General features: G+C 51.3%; 1 protein-coding gene across 1 annotated transcript in view; it reads right to left on the minus strand.

Moving 5' to 3' along the window:
• RNF212 (ring finger protein 212) overlaps positions 1-19,757 on the minus strand; it is a 59,074-nt gene that overhangs the window by 17,816 nt on the left and 21,501 nt on the right. Inside the window, exons 4-10 of the mRNA XM_025385923.1 lie at positions 19,606-19,662; positions 14,549-14,607; positions 10,236-10,288; positions 10,088-10,136; positions 8,304-8,349; positions 2,402-2,465; positions 1,456-1,603 (exon numbers count right to left, since the gene is read on the minus strand). Coding sequence (XP_025241708.1) covers positions 1,456-1,603; positions 2,402-2,465; positions 8,304-8,349; positions 10,088-10,136; positions 10,236-10,288; positions 14,549-14,607; positions 19,606-19,662 — 476 coding nt within the window. The remainder of the gene's footprint in view (positions 1-1,455; positions 1,604-2,401; positions 2,466-8,303; positions 8,350-10,087; positions 10,137-10,235; positions 10,289-14,548; positions 14,608-19,605; positions 19,663-19,757) is intronic.

Genomic DNA, 19,757 nt, shown 5'->3' on the forward strand with positions numbered 1-19,757 from the left:
CAAAAAAAAAAAAAAAAAAAAAAAAAGAACTGTCATCCAAAATATACACAGGACTCTTAAAACTCAACAATAGGAAAACAATCCAATTAAAACATAGGCCAAAACCCTAACAGACACTTCAGCAAAGAAGATATGCAGATGAAAAATCAGCGTAAGATGCTCCTAGTCATATGTTATCAAAAAAACGCAAAATAAAACAGCAAGATACCACTACGTACCTATCAGCTGGCCGAAATCCAGAACACTGACATCACAGAACGTGAGCACGTGGAGCAACAGGAACTCTCATTCGTTGCTGGTGGGAATGCGAAAAGCTGCTGCCACTTTGGAAGGTAGTTTGGCAATTTCTTTCAAAACTAAACACCCTCTCACCGTCTGATCCAGCATTCACATTCCTTAATATTTACCCAAAGGAGCCGAAAACATGTCCACACAAAACTCTGGCACATGGACATCTATAGCAGCTTAACTCCTAATTGCCAAAACTTGGAAGCAACCAAGATGCCCTTCAGCAGGTGAATGATAAACTGTGATACATCCAGATAATGGAATATTATTCAGTGACTAAAAAAATGAGCTAGCAAACCATGAGAAGAGATGGAGGAACTGTAAGTGTGTGTTGCTAAGTGAAAGGAGTCAATCTGAGAAGCCACATACTGTATAATTCCAACTCTAGGATAGTCTGAAAAAGGGACCATAGAAAGATCAGTGGCTTTCAGGTGTTGGTGGGAGGTGGGGGAGGGATGAACAGGTGGTGCACAGAGGATTTTTAGGGCAGTGGCACTATTCCATATGCCACTATAATGGCGAATATATGTCACTGTGTATTTGTTCAAACCCACAGAACATACAACGCCTAGAGTGAAGCCTCATGGAAACCATGGACTCCGGGTGACAATGACGTGTTCATGCAGCATCATCAGTTTTAACACATCAGCTGGTCTGGTGGGGGATGGGGATGGGGGAGCTGTGCATGTGTGGAGTCATGGTATATATGGGAAATCTGTACCTTCCTTTCAATTTTTCTGTGAACCTAAAACTGCTCTAAGAAGAAGTTTAAAAAACCATTCAATTAGAAGAAAATGATTTAGGTATGTGAAAAAAACCTCCCCAAGCATGAGACCCTATGACTAGATTTGAGTACAGAAAAATATTAAGTCTCTCAAATTCAAAGGTCAAATATAAAATTACAAAGCAAACTGAGTAAAAGGTTAATATCCTGCACACTGAGGGGTCTACATAAACGACAAAGGAATAAAGCAGATAATTCATAGAAAAAACACAGAGGAATAAATTTAAAACACTCAGAATCATTAATAGTCACATAAATGCAAATCAAAATTACTATTTCCTTTCAGACTGGCACAGAGGAAACACAACAGACACAGTGAGTGTTCTGAGCGTGTCCAGGGCGCCTTCAGCCTGCTGGGACAGAAACAAGGCGGCCCTGTGTACCTCAGCACATATCGGAAGCGTTTAGAGAGTTGGTGTGCTCCCTGTGCCTTCCAGAACTGAATGCGAGGAGGAGCATCAAGGGAGGACGGACGTCTATGCAGAAACACGGTGAACCTCTGCAAACGACACACACTCTGGGCACAGGGGGCTTAGACAAGGTCAGCCATGGGATGAAACAGAAAGAAGCTGTTAGATGTGGCCCCGTGGAGATGCAGGAGACAGTGTGCGGGGAGATGGCCTGTGTGGGCTGAGGCCGATGTGCGCTGAGGGTTGAGGGAGGGAGTCACTTTGAAAACGGACCAGCAATTCAAAGCCAGTTACCAGAAGCAAACCCAGTGACACTATTTTTGTTAAAAACCAAGAGGACAGAGAATGCAAAGGAGCCAGTTTTCTCCTGTGACTTGTTACACGGTCATCAGGAGCTTCTCCCTGGGACTCAAACGCTGCACCGTTTTGGTAAATACGTAGCCTCCTACACACCGGGTGGAAGGACAACACCCACTTGGGTAGGTTCTGACAACTCTGATTGATTAAACATGACCTTTCAGGGAATATATATATATAGAGTTGTTGTTGTTGTTGTTATTTGTTTGTTTTTTGAGACGGAGTCTTGTTCTGTCGCCCAGGCTGGAGTACAGCGGCACAATCTCGGCTCACTGCAAGCTCCACCTCTCAGGTTCACGCCATTCTCCTGCCTCAGCCTCCCGAGTAGCTGGGACTACAGACGCCCGCCACCGCGCCCGGCTAGTTTTTTGTATTTTCAGTAGAGACGGGGTTTCACGGAATTAGCCAGGATGGTCTCGATCTCCTGACCTTGTGATTTGCCCGCCTCGGCCTCCCAAAGTGCTGGGATTACAGGCGTGAGCCACTGCCCCCGGCCTCAGGGAATATATTTTAATTGACACGTGTATTGATTGGAGGTAAGGTTACAGGAAATTTTACTTACCCATGCGTCCATCTTGAGGTGGACTAATCACGGAGATTCTCGCAGGGCCGGCTGCTATCTCCGACTAAGAATGCAACAAGAAAACAATGGATAAAATTCCAATATTGCCGCTTACAAGATTCAGACTCCCAGTGTCTGTTAGGAATACATTTCCTGGAACCCCATCTCCCTCATCTTTATTGCCCTCTGACAAGTTCCTGTCTAATTTGATTCTGTGTCCATCTCCCAACTCTGCCTGCTGGTGGTAGAAGGGGTGTGGGTGGGTATTATCTATTTGATTCCCTCCGTTCCACCAGGGCCTATAACGGTGAATGGATAACGGGCTCTACTAGGAATTTTAGGTGAAAAAAACGAAGTCTGCAGCTGATGTTAGAGAATGTGAAATCCTGAGTAAATCATTCTTGGGTGCATAATTTTGTCACCTTGAAGTCCAGATGCCGACAGACAGGGTGGAGCTAACGCTGCTCGGAGCTGTGTGTGCTGGCCCCTGCTCTGTGCCCACCCTTCACCCTACCCAGCAACCACAAGGCCGCTGCTGCCACCCTCCCTCCTCAACCCACAGGAACCTGTGAATCCACAGCTGCCAGCCCAGGTTCTGAGACTGGTGAGGGAGGCTGCTCTGCTCTGAGTCCCTCCTGCCTCTCAGTGCAACCTGCAGCATGGCAAGGTGCTATTTCTAGTTGCTGCCCCTTCCTGGGCTCGCTCCTCTGGCTCTCAACTCACTGCTGGCATCTCCTGTTCCCAGGCTCCTTGCCTCACCCCCGCTGGTCCTCAGGTTCTGCCGTCATCAACTGTGCCCCGCCAAGACCTCTGCTGCCCACCTTCCTGGCTTCTGCCCCTGGCACAGCCATCCCACAGATCCTTTAATCCACAGGCCCTTCCAGTACACCATGGAAGCCCCTCTGTGTCCTCGTGGCCTCTCGAGCAGCACAGCAGCGCCCTGCTCCGGGGACACTCTCTGCCACACCCTTGGCCCTACTCTGCCAGTCCTCTGCTCCTGCTTGCTGGCAAGACTCTAACCTTGGAAGGATGGACCCCCCCCTGCTTGGCATGGCCCTCTGAGCTGCCTGCAGGCCAGTGGTCTCATGGAGCTATCCATGGGGCGCATTCCCCATCCACCCGAAGCTCATGACCTCACTCCCACCCCCAACAAGGCAGAATCTTGTGAAACTGGGAGCTTTTGTCTCTGTACCTTCAGCCTCTGCCTGCCATCCTGTGAACACCAGACGTATTCCTGCCTCATCAGGACAGGCTCCAGGTACTTCCTCTCACCTGCCTGGAGTGCTGCTATGCCATCATTTCTGGATCCTTCCCATCTGCTAGGATGTCTTCAATATCAAGTTCATCCTAAGAATCCCCTTGACATCACCGCCCCTTTGAACTACGTTTCACTTGCTGCTCCGTTTAGAGAAAATCTCCGTAGAGATTCGAGTGCTCGTGTCTTTCCTCGTCCTGGTGCTGTCTGATAGCTGTGAGTTACAGAAGAGAGTGGTGCAAATCTTTCTTGTCCATGGGCCATGGCAGACTTGGCTGGGCAAGACACTGGTTCCTGCCATGTGGGAGGGGCTGCGTACCCATTGGTGTGTTCACATCTGCATTCCTGGCTGCCTACACACATATTTGCTCTTTGGATTCTCCTTTAAACCAGTTTTCACATTTAACTGGTGGTGTATTAGGCCATCCTTGCACTGCGATAAATACCAGAAATTGTGTAATTCATAAAGAAAAGAGGTTTAACTGGCTCATGCTTCTGAGGGCTGTACAGGAAGCATGGCAGCAGCCGCTTCTGGGGCGGCCTCGGGAGGCTACAATCAGGACGGGAGGCCAAGGGGGAGCAGGCGCATTGCAGGGCAAGCAGGCAAGAGACTGGGGGACAGTGCCACGTGCTTTTAACTAGCCAGATCTCATGAGAATTCGCCCACCACGGCAAAGACAGTATCAACCATCAGGGATCTGCCCCCATGACCCAAACATCTGCTACCAGGCCCTACCTCCAGCACTGGGGATTATAATTCAACATGAGATGCCAGCAGGGATGAATACCTAAACTATATCAGCTGGTTTCCCTCATTAACTCAAAACTTCTTCTTTTTTTTTTTTTTTGAGACAGGGTTTCACTCTGTCATCCAGGCTGGAGTACACTGGGGCAGTCACAGCTCACTGCAGCCTCAGCCTCCTGGTGGTGATCCTCCCACCTCAGCTTCTCAGTAGCTGAGACTACAGGTGTGCACCACCATGCCCAGCTAATTTTTTGTAGAGATGGGCTCTTGTCATGTTACCCAGGCTGGTCTCAAACTCTTGGGCTCAAGGGATCTGCCTGACTCAGTTCTCAAAGTGTTAGGATTACAGGCGTGAGCTACTGTGACTGGCCAATTCGTAAGCTGAAGGAAGTATGTGAATGGCATTCATTTTGTATTTGTGAGTCATTATTTTACCTTTTCAAAAAGATACATTAACCCTGGTCAATTTTACATAACAGAAAATCCCATGCTCATTTAAGGTGAACAGATTTATCTGTTAATTATCTTAATTAAGTTAATTAAGAAATTATCCAGCCAAGCCCCACACCGTAGTCAACACTTCCATCTCCGTGTGAAAGCAGACTCTCCCTTGCCTTCTCAGGCACCTTGTCCAGGAGGGTGGGGGCCTTAGGCTCTGCTTCTCCTCCTCCCCAGTGCAAGCAGCCTGAGGTCCCCAGGCCTGGAGCAGCAAGGGTGGAGGAGGAAGGAAAAGAACCAAGCCTCTCTGGGCAGGCCCAGCTGTGTCCCAGGCACTCTCATGGGATGGCACTGGCTTTGCTTCTCCAAGTCCACCCAATGACAGACACTTGCACTGTGGCCCTCCCTCTGACGAGCCTTCGGGGCAGGAACCCCACCAAGAGCACCCCCGATAACGCTCTTTCCTATGCAGCCCTCAACAGTGTGGGAGGTTCACCTCGAGAGGCCTGTACACTGCTCTCCGCAGGCCACAGAAGACCTCGGTCTGCAGAGGCAACAGGTGGTGTCCCCAGAACCTCTGCTCAGGCTGAGGGTTACCAGGAGCACCTCTCACTCTACGCAGTTACGTGGGGCAGGGAGGACAGGAGCTCTTTCCAAAGGAACTGCTACACACATCCACTCCGGGGTGACAAGGCGTTTCAGGAGGTGAAAAACTGGTTTTAGACACTTTCCTTGAAATTTGCATTCTGGTGTGGCACAGGGGTGGGCAAACTATGGCCCGCAGCCTGTTTTTGTTAATGAAGTTTTATTAGAACACAGTCATGGTCATGCCATTAGCTTCTGTACTTTCTATGGTTGCTTTTGCAATTCCATGACAGAGTTGAGTGACTGTGATGGACTGTCTGGTCTGCAAAGTCCAAACGTTTTACTATCTGGCCCTTTACAGAATATGTGCCGGTCGGGCGCGGTGGCTCACGCCTGTAATCCCAGCACTTTGGGAGGCTGAGGTGGGCGGATCACGAAGTCAGGAGTTTGAGACCAGCCTGACCAATATGGTGAAACCCCGTATCTACTAAAAATACAAAAATTAGCTGGACATGGTGGTGCGCACCTGTAGTCCCAGCTACTCAGGAGGCTGAGGCAGGATAATTGCTTAAACCCGGGAGGCGGAAGTTGTAGTGAGCCGAGATCTCGCCACTGCACTCCAGCCTGGGCGACAGAGTGAGACTCTGTCTCAAAAACAAACAAACAAACAAAACCACAAAAACCCGCACCCCCCCAAAAAAAAACAAAGAAAATGTGTGTCCATGTCTGGTCTTTGCCCCTCACCTAGGAACTTTGATTCATTACATTCTGGTACCTCAGCAATAATTTCCAACAGTAGCACCCAGTGAAGTGTCAATCAATTTAGCCTGCCAGTCTTTTCTTTCTTTTAGAGACAGGGTCTTACTATGTTGCCCAGGTTGGTCTTAAACTCCTGGGCTCAAGTGATTCACCTGTCTTGGCCTCCCAAAGTGCTGAGGTTACAGGCGTGAGCCCGACGTGCCTGCTGCCTGCCAGTCTTGAGTATTCTCTATTCTCATCAATTACTCAGATCCTAAGGAAAGGTAGAAAGCTGACCTGACAGAACCAAGTTCTTCCTCCTTAAGCTGTGAGGACTTGGAGGCTGTGAGTTCATCCATTAAACAAGGTCCCAGTGCACCAAAAGACAGCTGGAAGCAGGTGTCCAGCCTTGGGGGAGCCAAGGCAGGTGGTAGGGACCTACAGGGACCCAGGAGAGGGTTCCATAAGAGCTTCCAGCAGGGCCTGAGGGGGCAGGTGGCGTGCTCGGTGTGGGCCAGTTGCCTCGGGACACGGGCACCCACGAGGCAGTGTGTCCCTCTGGAAGCACGGCTCCAGTGCTGCCGATGTGTATGGGTGCGGCCATGAGGATAGAGGAGGTGAGCTGGGCAGGGAGAGGACGCGTGTGCTTGACCCAACTGCCAAGGAACTGGCGTTTCTCTTTCACCGAAGCTGTGGCGGCTCTTCATTCCCTACGGAATCCAGTTCCACCTTCTTATTCTGACTCCAGGTTCCTCCATCATCTGGCTCTGGGTGGGATTACTCATGTCACAGGGCTGCTAGGACGACAGAGTTTGTATCTATAAAGGCTTGGAACAGTGCTTGCCAATGAGCCACACTGTGTCGCACAACACGAAGCAACACATAAATCAAATAAGCATCACTGGCACTGTGGAACACAGGCATTCACCGCCGCCAGAACCCACTCGGTTTTCCTGCCTTTGCTCCTTGGCCCCCTCCTGCCCCACATGTTTTTTAAGGCCTGATCCCTCCCATGGGGTGCAGTTCACTGCCCTGAGTCCTTCCCAAACTGCCTCCTCTCTCCTGTTTCCGAGCCACCTGGTGTGTGGCCGCTGTGCATCTGGCGCCGAGCTCTGCCGACCCAGGGAGACGACGGGAGAGCGGGGCCTGGAGTCTCCCTGAGTTCCGGGCAGGTTTCCTCTGGTCTTGCTTCTCTCCAGCTTGAAGTTGGTGCTTCCTGTTTCCCAGAATCCTTAGCTTTTCTGACCCATTTCTTTTCCTGGGCTGACAAAGTTTACTGTTGTCTTCTTTGGCACTGTTTGGCACTTCATGAGACAGCAACTGAAGGCAGGTAAAGCACAGGGCCACCAGCTTTGCTGCCATTTCTGTTTGACATCAACAGGGACCAGCACGGGACCAACATGGGAACAGCGGAGGATCAACGCAGGATCAACCCAGAACCAACATGGGACCAACACAAGGTCAACACAGGACCAACATAGGGTCAACACAAGACCAACACAGGATCAACACAAGACCAACACGGGACCAACACAAGGTCAACACGGGACCAACACAATGTCAACACAGGACCAACACAATGTCAACACAGGGTCAATGCAGGACCAACACAGGGTCAACACAGGACCAACACAGGACCAACACAGGACTAACACGGGACCTGCACGGGAACACAGGACCAACACAGGGTTAACACAGGACCAACACAAGGTCAACACAGGGTCAACACAGAACCAACACAATGTCAACACAGGACCAACACAAGATCAACACAGGACCAACATAGGACCAACACAGGGTCAACACAGGACCAACATGGGACCTGCATGGGAACAACACAGGACCTGCGTGGGACCCTGCCACACTCTGTCTGCATTTGCTTTTGTTTCTCCAGATGCAACTGCAGTCCCGGCCGTTCAGGCAGAACAGGAGGGTTCTCATGACCCAGCTTACAGCCACAGCCCACCCCTCTCACCCACGGGGCCAGCACATGATGCAGGAGCCAGCACATGACGCAGGGGCGCTGTGCAAAGTCTGTCTACTGTTGCATGAGCAGTGATATTTTTCAGTACTGAGGAAAATGGGAAATGCCACGTCTGGTACACGGGAAATGAGGAACTCAGCAGGAGAGATGCACTTACTTTTCTAATCGGAGAAGGAGAGAGATCAACTTCCATTGACTCCAGTCTGTTAAACACACAGTGAAAGGCTTTGAGTGAGCTCAGGACTTACCCATAACGTCAGTTGAAATACACACAAGACGAGACCATGCATAAATGTCTAAATCTTCCTCTAGCTTCGTGCTGCAGCCAGAGTTTAGCCACTGAGGCATCTGATCGCTGCCATTTCCCTCCCTCTTTAGGGCCACCCGCCGTCTGTACCAGGATGTAGCCTCTCCAGGACACTGAGGTCGCTGGCCCACCCGCCCTGGCTGGGCTCTCTCTGACATGCCTCTCTTGCACCTCTGCACACTTGGCTTCTCCCTCCAGACCACCCCTTCTCTTCTCTCTGCCAACGCCTGCCTGGAGCCTGCTAGACTAGGACGTCCTGAGAGTGGGATCCCGAACTGACTTCTGTTATCACTCGCTGCCTGGCCACACATACCACACCATGCACGCTCACTACACACTAGTTCCTTCATTTGCCAAAGGGAGACAGGAAAACATCGGATTCATTTTGCATTGGCCCCCTCCTAGCCCTGCCATCCTTATGGCTCGCGATCTCTGCAGAAAGAGGCTCACTCTTTTCCAACAGCTCCAGCAAGAGTCCCATGGATGACTCCCATTAGTCCAGCCTGGCTGGAGTGAATTTTTCTAATTTTAGGTGGCCTCAGCAACCATTTTGATGACAGGTTTAACTTTCTCATACCAGAGGCAGGGCTCAGTCACCTTCAACAGTTTTCAGTTCTCCACCAGCTCCCAGTGCCTCAGTGTGGTCCATCCGGACACTTGCCTCCCAGTGGCTGCCTCCCTGTGGGAGGGTGGACAAAACCCACTTGGCTGGCCCCGCTGACCCCTCACCCTGTGTGGACCATGCAGATGTGCCACAGTGATGCCCTCAGTCACAATGGGACCCATGGAGCGCGTGCCTGCCTGCTCTAAACCCACCAATTAAAACTCCCCACGAGAAACTTGCCTGGATGATGCCCTGAGCCTCAATAAAGGTGCTGGCCCACAGGGCCCCCCCCTCTGCCTGACCCTTCTTTCCTGCCTCTTGCTACCTGTGGACAGAGCACTGTTCTCCCCACGCATGGCACCCTCCCCATCCAGGACCTGTGAGTAATAAATCTGAGTGTGTTTCCTTTCACAGGGTGGACTGAATTTGTGCCTTGCATCTGAAGAGCTAGGAGCTACCCCAGGCCGGGTTTTCTCTGGGACACTGGAGGGAATATGAGGGTGGGCTCCCTTTGCCAGAGTGATGGCCCGGCAGGCACAGCCTGGAGACGGGGCAGACACAAGCCACAGGGCATCTGCCAGTACGAACGTTTCCTGTGTGAGGGACCCCCAGCCATGGGTTGGGTAACGGGTTCAGGCCATCCACCAGGTGAAAGGATTCCATGAAAGGCACCAGGTCAGCCCCTTAATTTCCTGTTAGGGCAGGGCTGTCAGCTGCGGGGCACTGGATCCCCAGTTTAGCTGGGGGGGGGGAGGGGGCATGCAGAACACTGGGTCACATGATCATTCCCAGACCAATCACCGTGGCTGCAGGGATGGAGTGCTCTGATTGGCCAGCCTGGATCACACACTTAGTTTGGGACCTGAGCCTCACAGGGATATGAAATAAGTACCAAAATGAGTTGATGTCGTCAATTGTCTGGACTAGCAAAACCTGGGGGCTTGGAGGGGGGATGGGGTTGGGATGGGAAGGGAGGTGCAGAGGCGGAAAGACCTGCGGGTCCTGTGATTTCTGCGAGCGACCCACGCACCTGTCGGGGGTTGATGAGTGAGGTGGCAGCAGGCATCCGTATGGCTTTGCTGGAAGAGTGATGACGAAAATGCCAACGTCAGTGCACACAGTGTGATTCAGCAACATGCATCTCTATTTTGTTCTCTTTCTGGCATGATTTTACTTACTTGAAACTGAACTTTTTATTGTGCTGAAAGTTGTTTGTTGTGATGATCTCATACTAAATAGATGGAGAAAAGGTATTGAATTAAACCATAAAAACTGATGTCCCCCCAGGTCATTCCAACTGAAAGTGAATCAGTGAAATGTTCTTACTGGGTTTGCAAAGGGCATTTCACAGGAATTCAGTGGTTCCCAAAGTGTCCTGTGAGTCCCACGGCCCTGCTCCTCCCCAGCGCAGAAGCCGAGTGAACTCAACACTCACTGCCATTTACATCACTGGCTCTTGCAACTACAACTGTCACTCAGCACACGGCCACCGCTGGTGTTAAAGCTGTGAAATGAAGACCTGACAACAGGAGCCACTAATGCACCAGCTTTGAAAGGCCACTAAGAGGCCAGCCATGGTGCCTCCTGTCCGTCATCCCCACACTCTGGGAGGCAGGGGTGCGAGGACTGCTTGAGCCCAGGAGTTGGAGGCTGCAGTGAGCTGTGATTGTACTACTGCACTCCTGCTTGGGCGAGAGAGCAAGAACTCATCTCAAAAAAGGAAAAGGAAGGGGAAAGGAAAGGGAAAGAAAAAAGACAAGAAAGAAAAACAGGCCAGCAAGAGAAATATGGACAAGTCACTTGGTCACGTTTTCTGGTCTAGCAACCCTGGACTGATCTCCATGATGGCCAGTAGCAGAGACCGCCTGCTGTGTCCCATGACTCCCGGTCACAGAAGGCTGCTGCACCTGGGTCCTCTCTGCCTCACGGGGCCTGGTGGACACGCTGAGATGCACGTGTAAGACTGGGGGAGCGTGTCTGTTTCCGCAGACACACTGTTTCTGTGGACACACTGAGGTGCATGACTGCAGATGAGGGTGGGGCTGTCTCCTGGCACCGAGTGCCCGTCTATGCTGGCCGGGTTTTGAGATGCGAACAGTCTGCCCTCAGCAATTTCAGTTTGGGACCAAGCTAGCTAGGAATAGGCAGTTGTGCAACAGCTCAACCACTCGGACCTCCGCTGTGCAGTCACCTGCTAGAGCCCACCCTGGCACTGCCCCTCAACCTCCTCACCCAGAGTCACTTATCCCGACAGCCTGTGTACCGGCCTGACATAAAAGTTCACTTTCTGCCTCTTCTCCCCCAACACAGAAGCTCCCAGAGGACGGGCACTTGGCTCGCTTGGCTTACTCCGAATTGCCAGACCCCAGAACAGCACTGAGAATGCACCTGGTGCTCAGTAAACACTGGCTGTTGCGTGGCTGACTGTGGTGGGTGGAAGTACCTGACCTTCTGCGTCTGGCAGGGCTGTGGCCTGGCTCCTCTGCAGGGCACTTGCTCCTGCTTCCAAACCACTCTAAAACGCACTTTGTTTCGTGGGAGCAAGAGGACGATGACAAAAACAACGACGACAACAAAAGTGGGTAGCATGAACGCCACCACAGTGAGGCTGGGCAAGACATGTCGGGGGCAGTGGTCTGGGGCGGGTCAGCTGGGCTCGCAGAGCACACGGGAATCCTCTCTGGAGGAAAATGCAGGCGATACCAGGTATGTAGGGAGTGGGATTGACCTGTGCCACCTCACCAGAGATCAGGAGAATCACACCTCCTCCAGCAAGAGTGGAAGAAAAGAAGGCAGATTTGGATTCCTGAGGGTATCAGGTAAGGAACATAAAAAGGCTGCCTGTGAGATGACTACATAAAAGACGAAGATGCAACAATGAGCAAAGATTATTTTCCAAATGGTGAAATGAGCAGGGATGTTCTAGAAATGTTAACTGTAATGGACAGAACAAAAACTCAAAGGGGGCCGGGGGCGGTGGCTCACTCCTGTAATCCCAGCACTTTGGGAGGCCCAGGTGGGCGCATCACCTCAGGTCAGGAGTTCAAGACCAGCCTGGTCAACATGGTGAAGCCCCGTCTCTACTAAAAATACAAAAATTAGCCGGGCATGGTGGTGGGCACCTGTAGTCCCAGCTACTCCGGAGGCTGAGGCAGGAGAATTGCTTGGACCGGGAGGCGGAGCTTGCAGTGAGTTGAGATTGTGCCACTGCACTCCAGCCTGGGTGACAGAGTGAGACTCTGTCTCAAAAACAAACTCTCAGTGGGGTTCACTGGCTTAATTTGAAAATCCGGGAGCTGGAAGAAGCAACCAGCATGTGACTAGGTGGCCTAAGACGACGGAGATCACAGCGGAGGCTGATGTGGAGGGCAGGGAGCTGCAGGCTGTGGCCGGGGATGCAGAGGGTACTACTTGAAAAGATAATGGGCAGGAATTTTACAGAATTGATGCAAAACACGAATCCACAGAAAGAAAGAAAATTATACACCAAGAAGGAAAAAAATGAAAGTAACTCCACACTTTGATGCATTTTTTTTTTTTTTTTGAGAGACAGAGTTTTGCTCTTGTTACCCAGGCTGGAGTGCAATGGCATGATCTTGGCTCACTGCAACCTCCGCCTCCCAAGTTCAAGAGATTCTCCTGCCTCAGCCTCCTGAGTAGCTGGTATTACAGGTATACACCACCACACCTGGCTAATTGTATATTTTTTTAGTAGAGATGGGGTTTCTCCATATTAGTCAGGCTGGTCTCGAACTCCCGACCTCAGATGATCCACCCACATTGGCCTCCCAAAGTGCTGGGATTACAGGCGTGAGCCACTGCGCCCGGCCCCTTTGATGCATTTTAAGTATCTGCCTTTCCTCTTGTGATGCTTTAAAGGAGGAATTTGCAAATGGGGCTACCTAGTAAATGTAGGAGGCTTTGCTGTCCACATAAAGTCTCTGTTGCAATGCATTTACAATCTTCTAAAAATGTAAAAGCCATGCTCAGTTTGGAGGCTACATGAAAATACGCTGTGGCCGGGTGCAGTGGCTCACATCGGCCATTGCAGCACTTTGGGATGCTGAGGTGGGAGGATCACTTGAGCTCAGGAGTCCAAGACTAGCCTGGGTAACACAGCGAGACCCCATCTCCAAAAAAATAAAAAAATTAGCTGGGTGTGGTGGTGCATGCCTGTGGTCCCAGCTACTTGGGAGGCAGAGGCAGCAGAATCCCCTGAGCCTTGGGAGGTTGAGGCGTGAGCTGAGATCACACCACTGCACTCCAGCCTGGGTGACAGAGGAAGACCCTGTCTCAAAAAAAAAAAAAAAAAAAAAAATCCAAGGAAAGGAAAGAGGAGAGAATACACTGCAGGCTGGATTTGGCCTGGAGTTTCCTTGCTGACACCTGGAACACACCCTTCACAAGACAAGCCTGTGGTAACTCTTAGAACCCAAAATAATGACAGGGAAAGAAGCCCTTTTCACCAGAGGCCATCAGAACCTCGTGTCAGGAGCAGGGCCACCAGCCACTGTGACTGGCGTCCCCAGCTTCCCTCTGGCCCCACGGCCCCAGTGAGGCCATGCCATGCTCAGCTGCCTGACACAGCAGGGAGGCGGGCACCTACATACACGCTGGAGGCTCACCCACTCCTACACACATGGCCAATGGGAGGCAGACAGGGCTCCTGACTCCTCGACCTTCACGTTAGTGTGCAGCCACCAAACAGGGACTTGTGAGTATTCAACATATCTCATAAAATCTAAGGCATCACCGAGTGTAAAATGCGCAGCATCTGTGTATCACTGTGGTAACTGAACTCTGGCTGTTATTGATTCCAAATTCCAGAAACACTGACTGCAGTAAAAGTGCATTCAGAGCAGAGGCAATATGGCAAAGGCACAGGTGAGCTACAATGTACAAGAAAGGAGGCTTTCAAATGGCTAGATTTTCCAGATACTGAAATGTAATGCTTTAAGTCCCCATTTTGGTTAATCCTAGCAACTCTGGATGTTTCTCCCTAAGATGCATCACCCATTCACAGCAGTGCCTTTAGACACAGAACTTGCCACATATATGTACCTTCTGCAAATGGCTACAACTCCTGGCAGAAAGCAGGCCGCCAGGCTGCAGGTGGAGTCCCGCAGTCCCTGGCCGCAGGGCCACCCTGCCTGTGCTGGGTCACTCTGGAGAGGCCGAGGGCGCCTGCTGTTCTCCCAGTTTGCCCGCTCCCGAGGGCACCTGCTGCCCCTCCCACTGCCTCAGGAATCACTGGGGCAGCTGCCCCAAGGGGAACCATTCATGTCTTTTTCACTTTTTCTTTTTTGTCTCCCTTCTTCCCTTCGGTTTTCCTACAGCATTTTTGCTCTGACAAAAGTTTCAGGTAAATGAACGAGCTCTTCCCTCTGCATCTGAGGTCGTCTTTCTTTCTTCATCTTGGAGAGTCAGACCAATGCATGTGGCAGTGGCTGCCCCCACTGCGCACTCACGGCGGGTCGGGGCGGGGGCTTACCTTTGCAGCTGTTCTATCTGCAGCACCGATTTCCTAAGGGATTCTTCCAACCTAGAAATCTAAACATAATTGCACAACCTCTTGTTATTAGACAGGCTATGCTGAGCGACACTGTGACCCTCTAAATTTCTTAAACCATGAATCAGAATGTGGGTTCCTCTGCATGGAGTTGCCCTCATGCTGCTCATGAGTAAATCTGCCTGGAGTCCGGTCCATCAGATACTTAGGAAATTGGCCTTGGGGGCCATGCAGAGCTAAGTCAAATTGAAGCCCCAGGAGACAAATTTCAGTGCAGCACCCTCCACAAGCCGACATGATGCGAATTCAGTGTCAGTCCTTCCAGGGGAGCACCCAGCCTCAAAGTCAGACACAAGCACCTTTTCCACACACGGTCACTGCCAGGTCATCTCACAGCACAGCCTCTGCTGTCAGGCTGGAACCCCGCCGTGTGTGTGGGAGCTGCCAGACCCCGAGGGAGTGACTAGAGTCTAGGATCCACTGTCCAGTCTGTAATTATGGCTCATGCTCATCCTCGAGGTTTCCTGGGAGGATGTGGAGACAACAGACACAAAATATAACAAAAGCTAAGCCCAGGCTGGCTCCTGCAAGAAGCTTCCAGGCAGGGTTTTGGGTGGTTGTCAAGTAACATGGGGCTGTGGTGGGCCTGGGAGGGGTAGGGGAAAGAGGATGGCATGGGGGTGGCAGGACAGGGGTGGGGGTAAGAGGATGGGGTGGGGGAGAAAGGATGGGGTAGGGGTGAGAGGATTTGGTGGGGGTGAGAGGATGGGGTGGGGGTGACAGGAAGGGGTGGGGTGAGAGAGGATGGGGTGGGGGTGGAAGAACAGGGATGGGGTGAGATGATGGGGTGGGGGTGAAAGGATGGGGTAGGCATGAGAAAATGGGGTGGGGGAGAGAGGATGGGGTGGGATGAGAGAGGATGGGGTGGGGGTGGAAGGACAGGGTGGGGGTGAGAGGATGGAGTGGGATGACAGGATGAGGTGGGGGAGAAAGGATGGGATAGGGCTGAGAGGATGGCATAGGGGTGGAAGGACAGGGGTGGGGTAAGAGGATGGGGTGGGGGTGAGAATGGGATGGGGGAGAGAGGAGAGGATGGGGTGGGAAAGAGAGAATGGGGTGGGGGTGAGAGGAAGGCATGGGGGAGAGAGGATGGGATGGGGGAGAGAGGATTGGGTGGGGGAGAGAGGATAGAGTCGGGGAGAGACAATGGCATGGGGGTGGCAGGACAGGAGTTGGGGAGAGTGGATGGGGTGGGGAAGAGAGAATGGGGTGGGGTGAGAGGATGGGTGGGGGTGAGAGGATAGGGTGGGGGAGAGAGGATAGGGTGGGGGAGAGACAATGGCATTGGGGGTGGCAGCAGAGAAGTGGGGGTGAGAGGATGGGGTGGGGGTGACAGGATAGGTGGGGGTGCCAGAATGGGGTGAGGGTGATAGGGTGGGGTGACAGGATGGGGTGAGGGTGACAGAACTGAGGTGGGGGTGACACGACAGGGGAGAGGCTGACAGGGTGGGTGTGACAGAAGCAGGGAAGGGGTAATAGGATAGGGTAAGGGGGTGACAGAATGGGATTGAGAGGTGACGGAATGTGGTGGGGGTATGATATGGCTTGGCTGTGTCCCCACCCAAGTCTCATCTCAAATTGTAATCCCATGTGTCAAGGGAAGAATCTGGGGGAGGTGATTGGATCATAGGGGTGGTTCCCCCATGCTGTCCTCATGACACTGAGTTCTCATGAGATTTGAAGATTTAAAAGTGTTTGGCAGTTCCCCTCCACCCCCTCCTGCCGCTAAGTAAGATGTGCCTTGCTTCCCCTTTGCCTTCTACCATGATTCTAAGTTTCCTAAGGGCTTCCCAGCCACGCAGAATTGTGAGTCAATTAAACCCCCTTCCTTTATAAATCAACCAGTCTCAGGTAGTTCTTTATAGCGGTGTGACAATGGACTAATATAGAAAATTGGTACCAGTAGAGTGGGGCACTGCTATAAACATATCTAAAAATGTGGAAGCAACTTTGGGACTGGGTAATGGACAGAAGTTGGAACAATTTGGAGGGCTCAGAAAAAGACAGAAAGGTGTGAGAAAGTTTGGAACTTCCTAGAGATCTGTTGAATGGCTTTGACCCAAATGCTGATAGTGATATGGATAGTGAAGTTCCGGCTGAGGAGGTCTCAGATGGAGATGAGGCATTTATTGGGAACTGGAGCAAAAGTCACTCTTGCTATGCTTTAGCAAAGAGACTGGAGGCATTTTGCTCCTGCCCTCGAGATCTGTGGAACTTTGAACTTGAAAGAGATGACTTGGCCGGGCGCGGTGGCTCAAGCCTGTAATCCCAGCACTTTGGGAGGCCGAGACGGGCGGATCACGAGGTCAGGAGATCGAGACCATCCTGGCTAACACAGTGAAACCTCGTCTCTACTAAAAATACAAAAACTTAGCCGGGCGAGGTGGCAGGCGCCTGTAGTCCCAGCTACTCGGGAGGCTGAGGCAGGAGAATGGCGTGAACCCGGGAGGCAGAGCTTGCAGTGAGCTGAGATCCGGCTACTGCACTCCAGCCTGGGTGACAGAGCGAGACTCCGTCTCAAAAAAAAAAAAAAAAAAAAAAAAAAAAGAAAGAGATGACTTAGGGTATCTGGCAGAAGAAATTTCTAAGCAGCAAAGCGTTCAAGATGTGACCTGGCTTCTTCTGAAAGCAAAGTCATGTAAGTGTGCACAAAGAGATGATATGAAATTGAAACTTATGTTTAAAAGGCAAGCAGAACATAAAAGTCTGAAAAAACTGCAGCATGACCATGCAGTAGAAAAGAAAAACCCATTTTCTGGGGAGAAATTCAAACTGGCTGCAGAAATGTGCATAAGTAACGAGGAGCCAAGATGGTGGAGAACATGTCTCCAGGGCATGTGAGAGATCTTCACAGCAGCCCCTCTCATCATAGGCCCAGAGAGAAAAAAGCAGTTTTATGGGCCAGGCCAAGGTCCCCTGCCCAACTCTTGTGCAGCCTCAGGACATGGCACCCTGCATCCCAGCCACTCTAGCTCCAGCCATGACTAAAAGGGTCCAAGGTACAATTTGGGCTGCTGCTTCAGATGGTGCAAACCCCAAGCAATGGCGGTTTCCATATGGTGTTGGACCTGCATGTGTGCAGAAGACAAGAGTTGAGGTTTGGGAACTTCCACCTAGATTTCAGAAGATGTATGGAAATGTCTGGATGTCCAGGCAGAAGTCTGCTGCAGAGGCAGAGCCCTCATGGAGAACCTCTGCTAGGGCAGTGCAAAAGGGAAATGTGGGGTGGTTGCTCCCACACAGAGTCCCAACTGGGGCGCTGCCTAGTGAAGCCATGAGGGCCACTGTCCTCCAGACCCCAGAATGGTAGATCCACTGACAGCTTGCACTGTGTACCCAGAAAAGCTGCAGGCACTCAACCCCAGCCCAGAAAGCAGCCACTGGGGCTGTACCCAGCAGAGCCACAGTGGTGGAGTTACTCAAGGCCTTGGGAGCTCCCTGATCATCACCATGTCCTGGATGTGAGACATCAGATAAGAGGAGAAATTTAAGATTTAATGGCTGCCCTGCTGGGTTTTGGACTTGCATGGGGCCTGCAGCCCCTTTGTTTTGGTCAATTTCTCCCACTTGGAATGGGAACATTTACCCAATGCCTGTACCCCCATAGTATCTTGGAAGTAACTAACTTGTTTTTGATTCTACAGGCTCACAGGTGAAAGGAACTTGCCTTGTCTCAGATAAGACTTCGGGCTTGGACTTCTGAGTTTATGCTGGAATGGGTTAAAACTTTGGGGGACTGCTGGGAAGGTATGATTGTGTTTTGAAATGTGAGAAGGATATGAGATTTAGGAGGGGCCAGGGTGGAATGATGTGGTTTGGCTCTGTGTCCCCATCCAAATCTCATTTTGAATTGCAATCCCCATGTGTCAAGGGAGGGACCTGGTGGGAAGTGACTGGATCATGGGGGCAGTTCCCCCCATGCTGTTTTTGTGATAGTGAGTTCTCATGAGATCTGATGGTTTAAAAGTGTTTGGCAGTTCCCCCTGCCCTCTCTCCTGCTGGTATGTAAGACATGCCTTGCTTCTCCTTTGCCTTCCGCTATGACTGTAAGTTTCCTGAGGCCTTCCCAGCCATGTTGAACATGAATCAATACAACCTCTTTCCTTTATAAATTACTGAATCTCCGGTAGTTCTTTATAGCAGTGTGAAGACAGACTGATACGGGGTGACAGGACAGGGTGGGCGTGAGGGGTGACAGGATGGGATGAGGGGTGATAGGATGGGATGGGGTGACAGGACAGGGTGGGGGCAGCAACATGGTGTGAGTGGTGACAGGATGGGATAAGGGTGACAGAATTGGGATTAGAGGTGACAGGACAGGGATGGAGTAACAGGATGAGGTGACAGGATGGGGTGAGGGGTGAGATGGGGGTGACAGGACAGGGCAAGGTGACAAGATAGGGTGGGGGTAACAGGATGGAAGGGGTAAGGAGGGGGTGACCAGCTGGCAAGCAGGGCCAAGGGTGATCTGTCTGCTCCAGGTCTGAGTGTACATAAAATGTTCATGCACAGACAGGAGGCAGCAGGGTCACACACTGGCTTCCGTACTCAGGGAATGGCCCCAGGGTCCCTTGTCTTTAAAGCTGGGTTCCTGACTTTACTGACTACATAACCTTCAAAGTTTTTTAAAAAGGACTTGTGTTTTTAAAATGGGATGGTTAAGCAGAGAAGCCTTCAAACTGCCTCCCAAGCTCCCAAGACCCCGATGTTGACCCCAGTGGCTGAGGGGATAAACGTGGCTGGGCAGGGAGGCCCATGTGGTGCTGCACCCAATGGGCTACTTGGTAACTACAGACAAGGGTTGGGCCAATAGGCTGGTCAGAAGGGGACAGTGACAATGTCCCCATAGCTGGAAACATGCAGAGAAACAGATATTGCATCTAGCAGCCTGTCCCCTTTGAGAACAAGGTGTTAACAAGTCTGACATTTAAATCTAAAGGTCAAAATAATTCAAGTGACAATGAATCTATTCGACTTACCTTTTCTCTATAGAAGGCTAACAATCTCTTCCTGTGTTTTTCTTGAAATTCTGAAACCTGAAAAGATCATACGTTTCAGGGGCTGACATGGGTACATGATCTATGTGGCTGGAAGTTTTGTTGGGGGAGGAGGAGGCTGGAGGGACTCTCAG

Source organism: Theropithecus gelada, chromosome 5, assembly GCF_003255815.1.
Source record: "Theropithecus gelada isolate Dixy chromosome 5, Tgel_1.0, whole genome shotgun sequence".
NCBI lineage: Eukaryota > Metazoa > Chordata > Mammalia > Primates > Cercopithecidae > Theropithecus > Theropithecus gelada.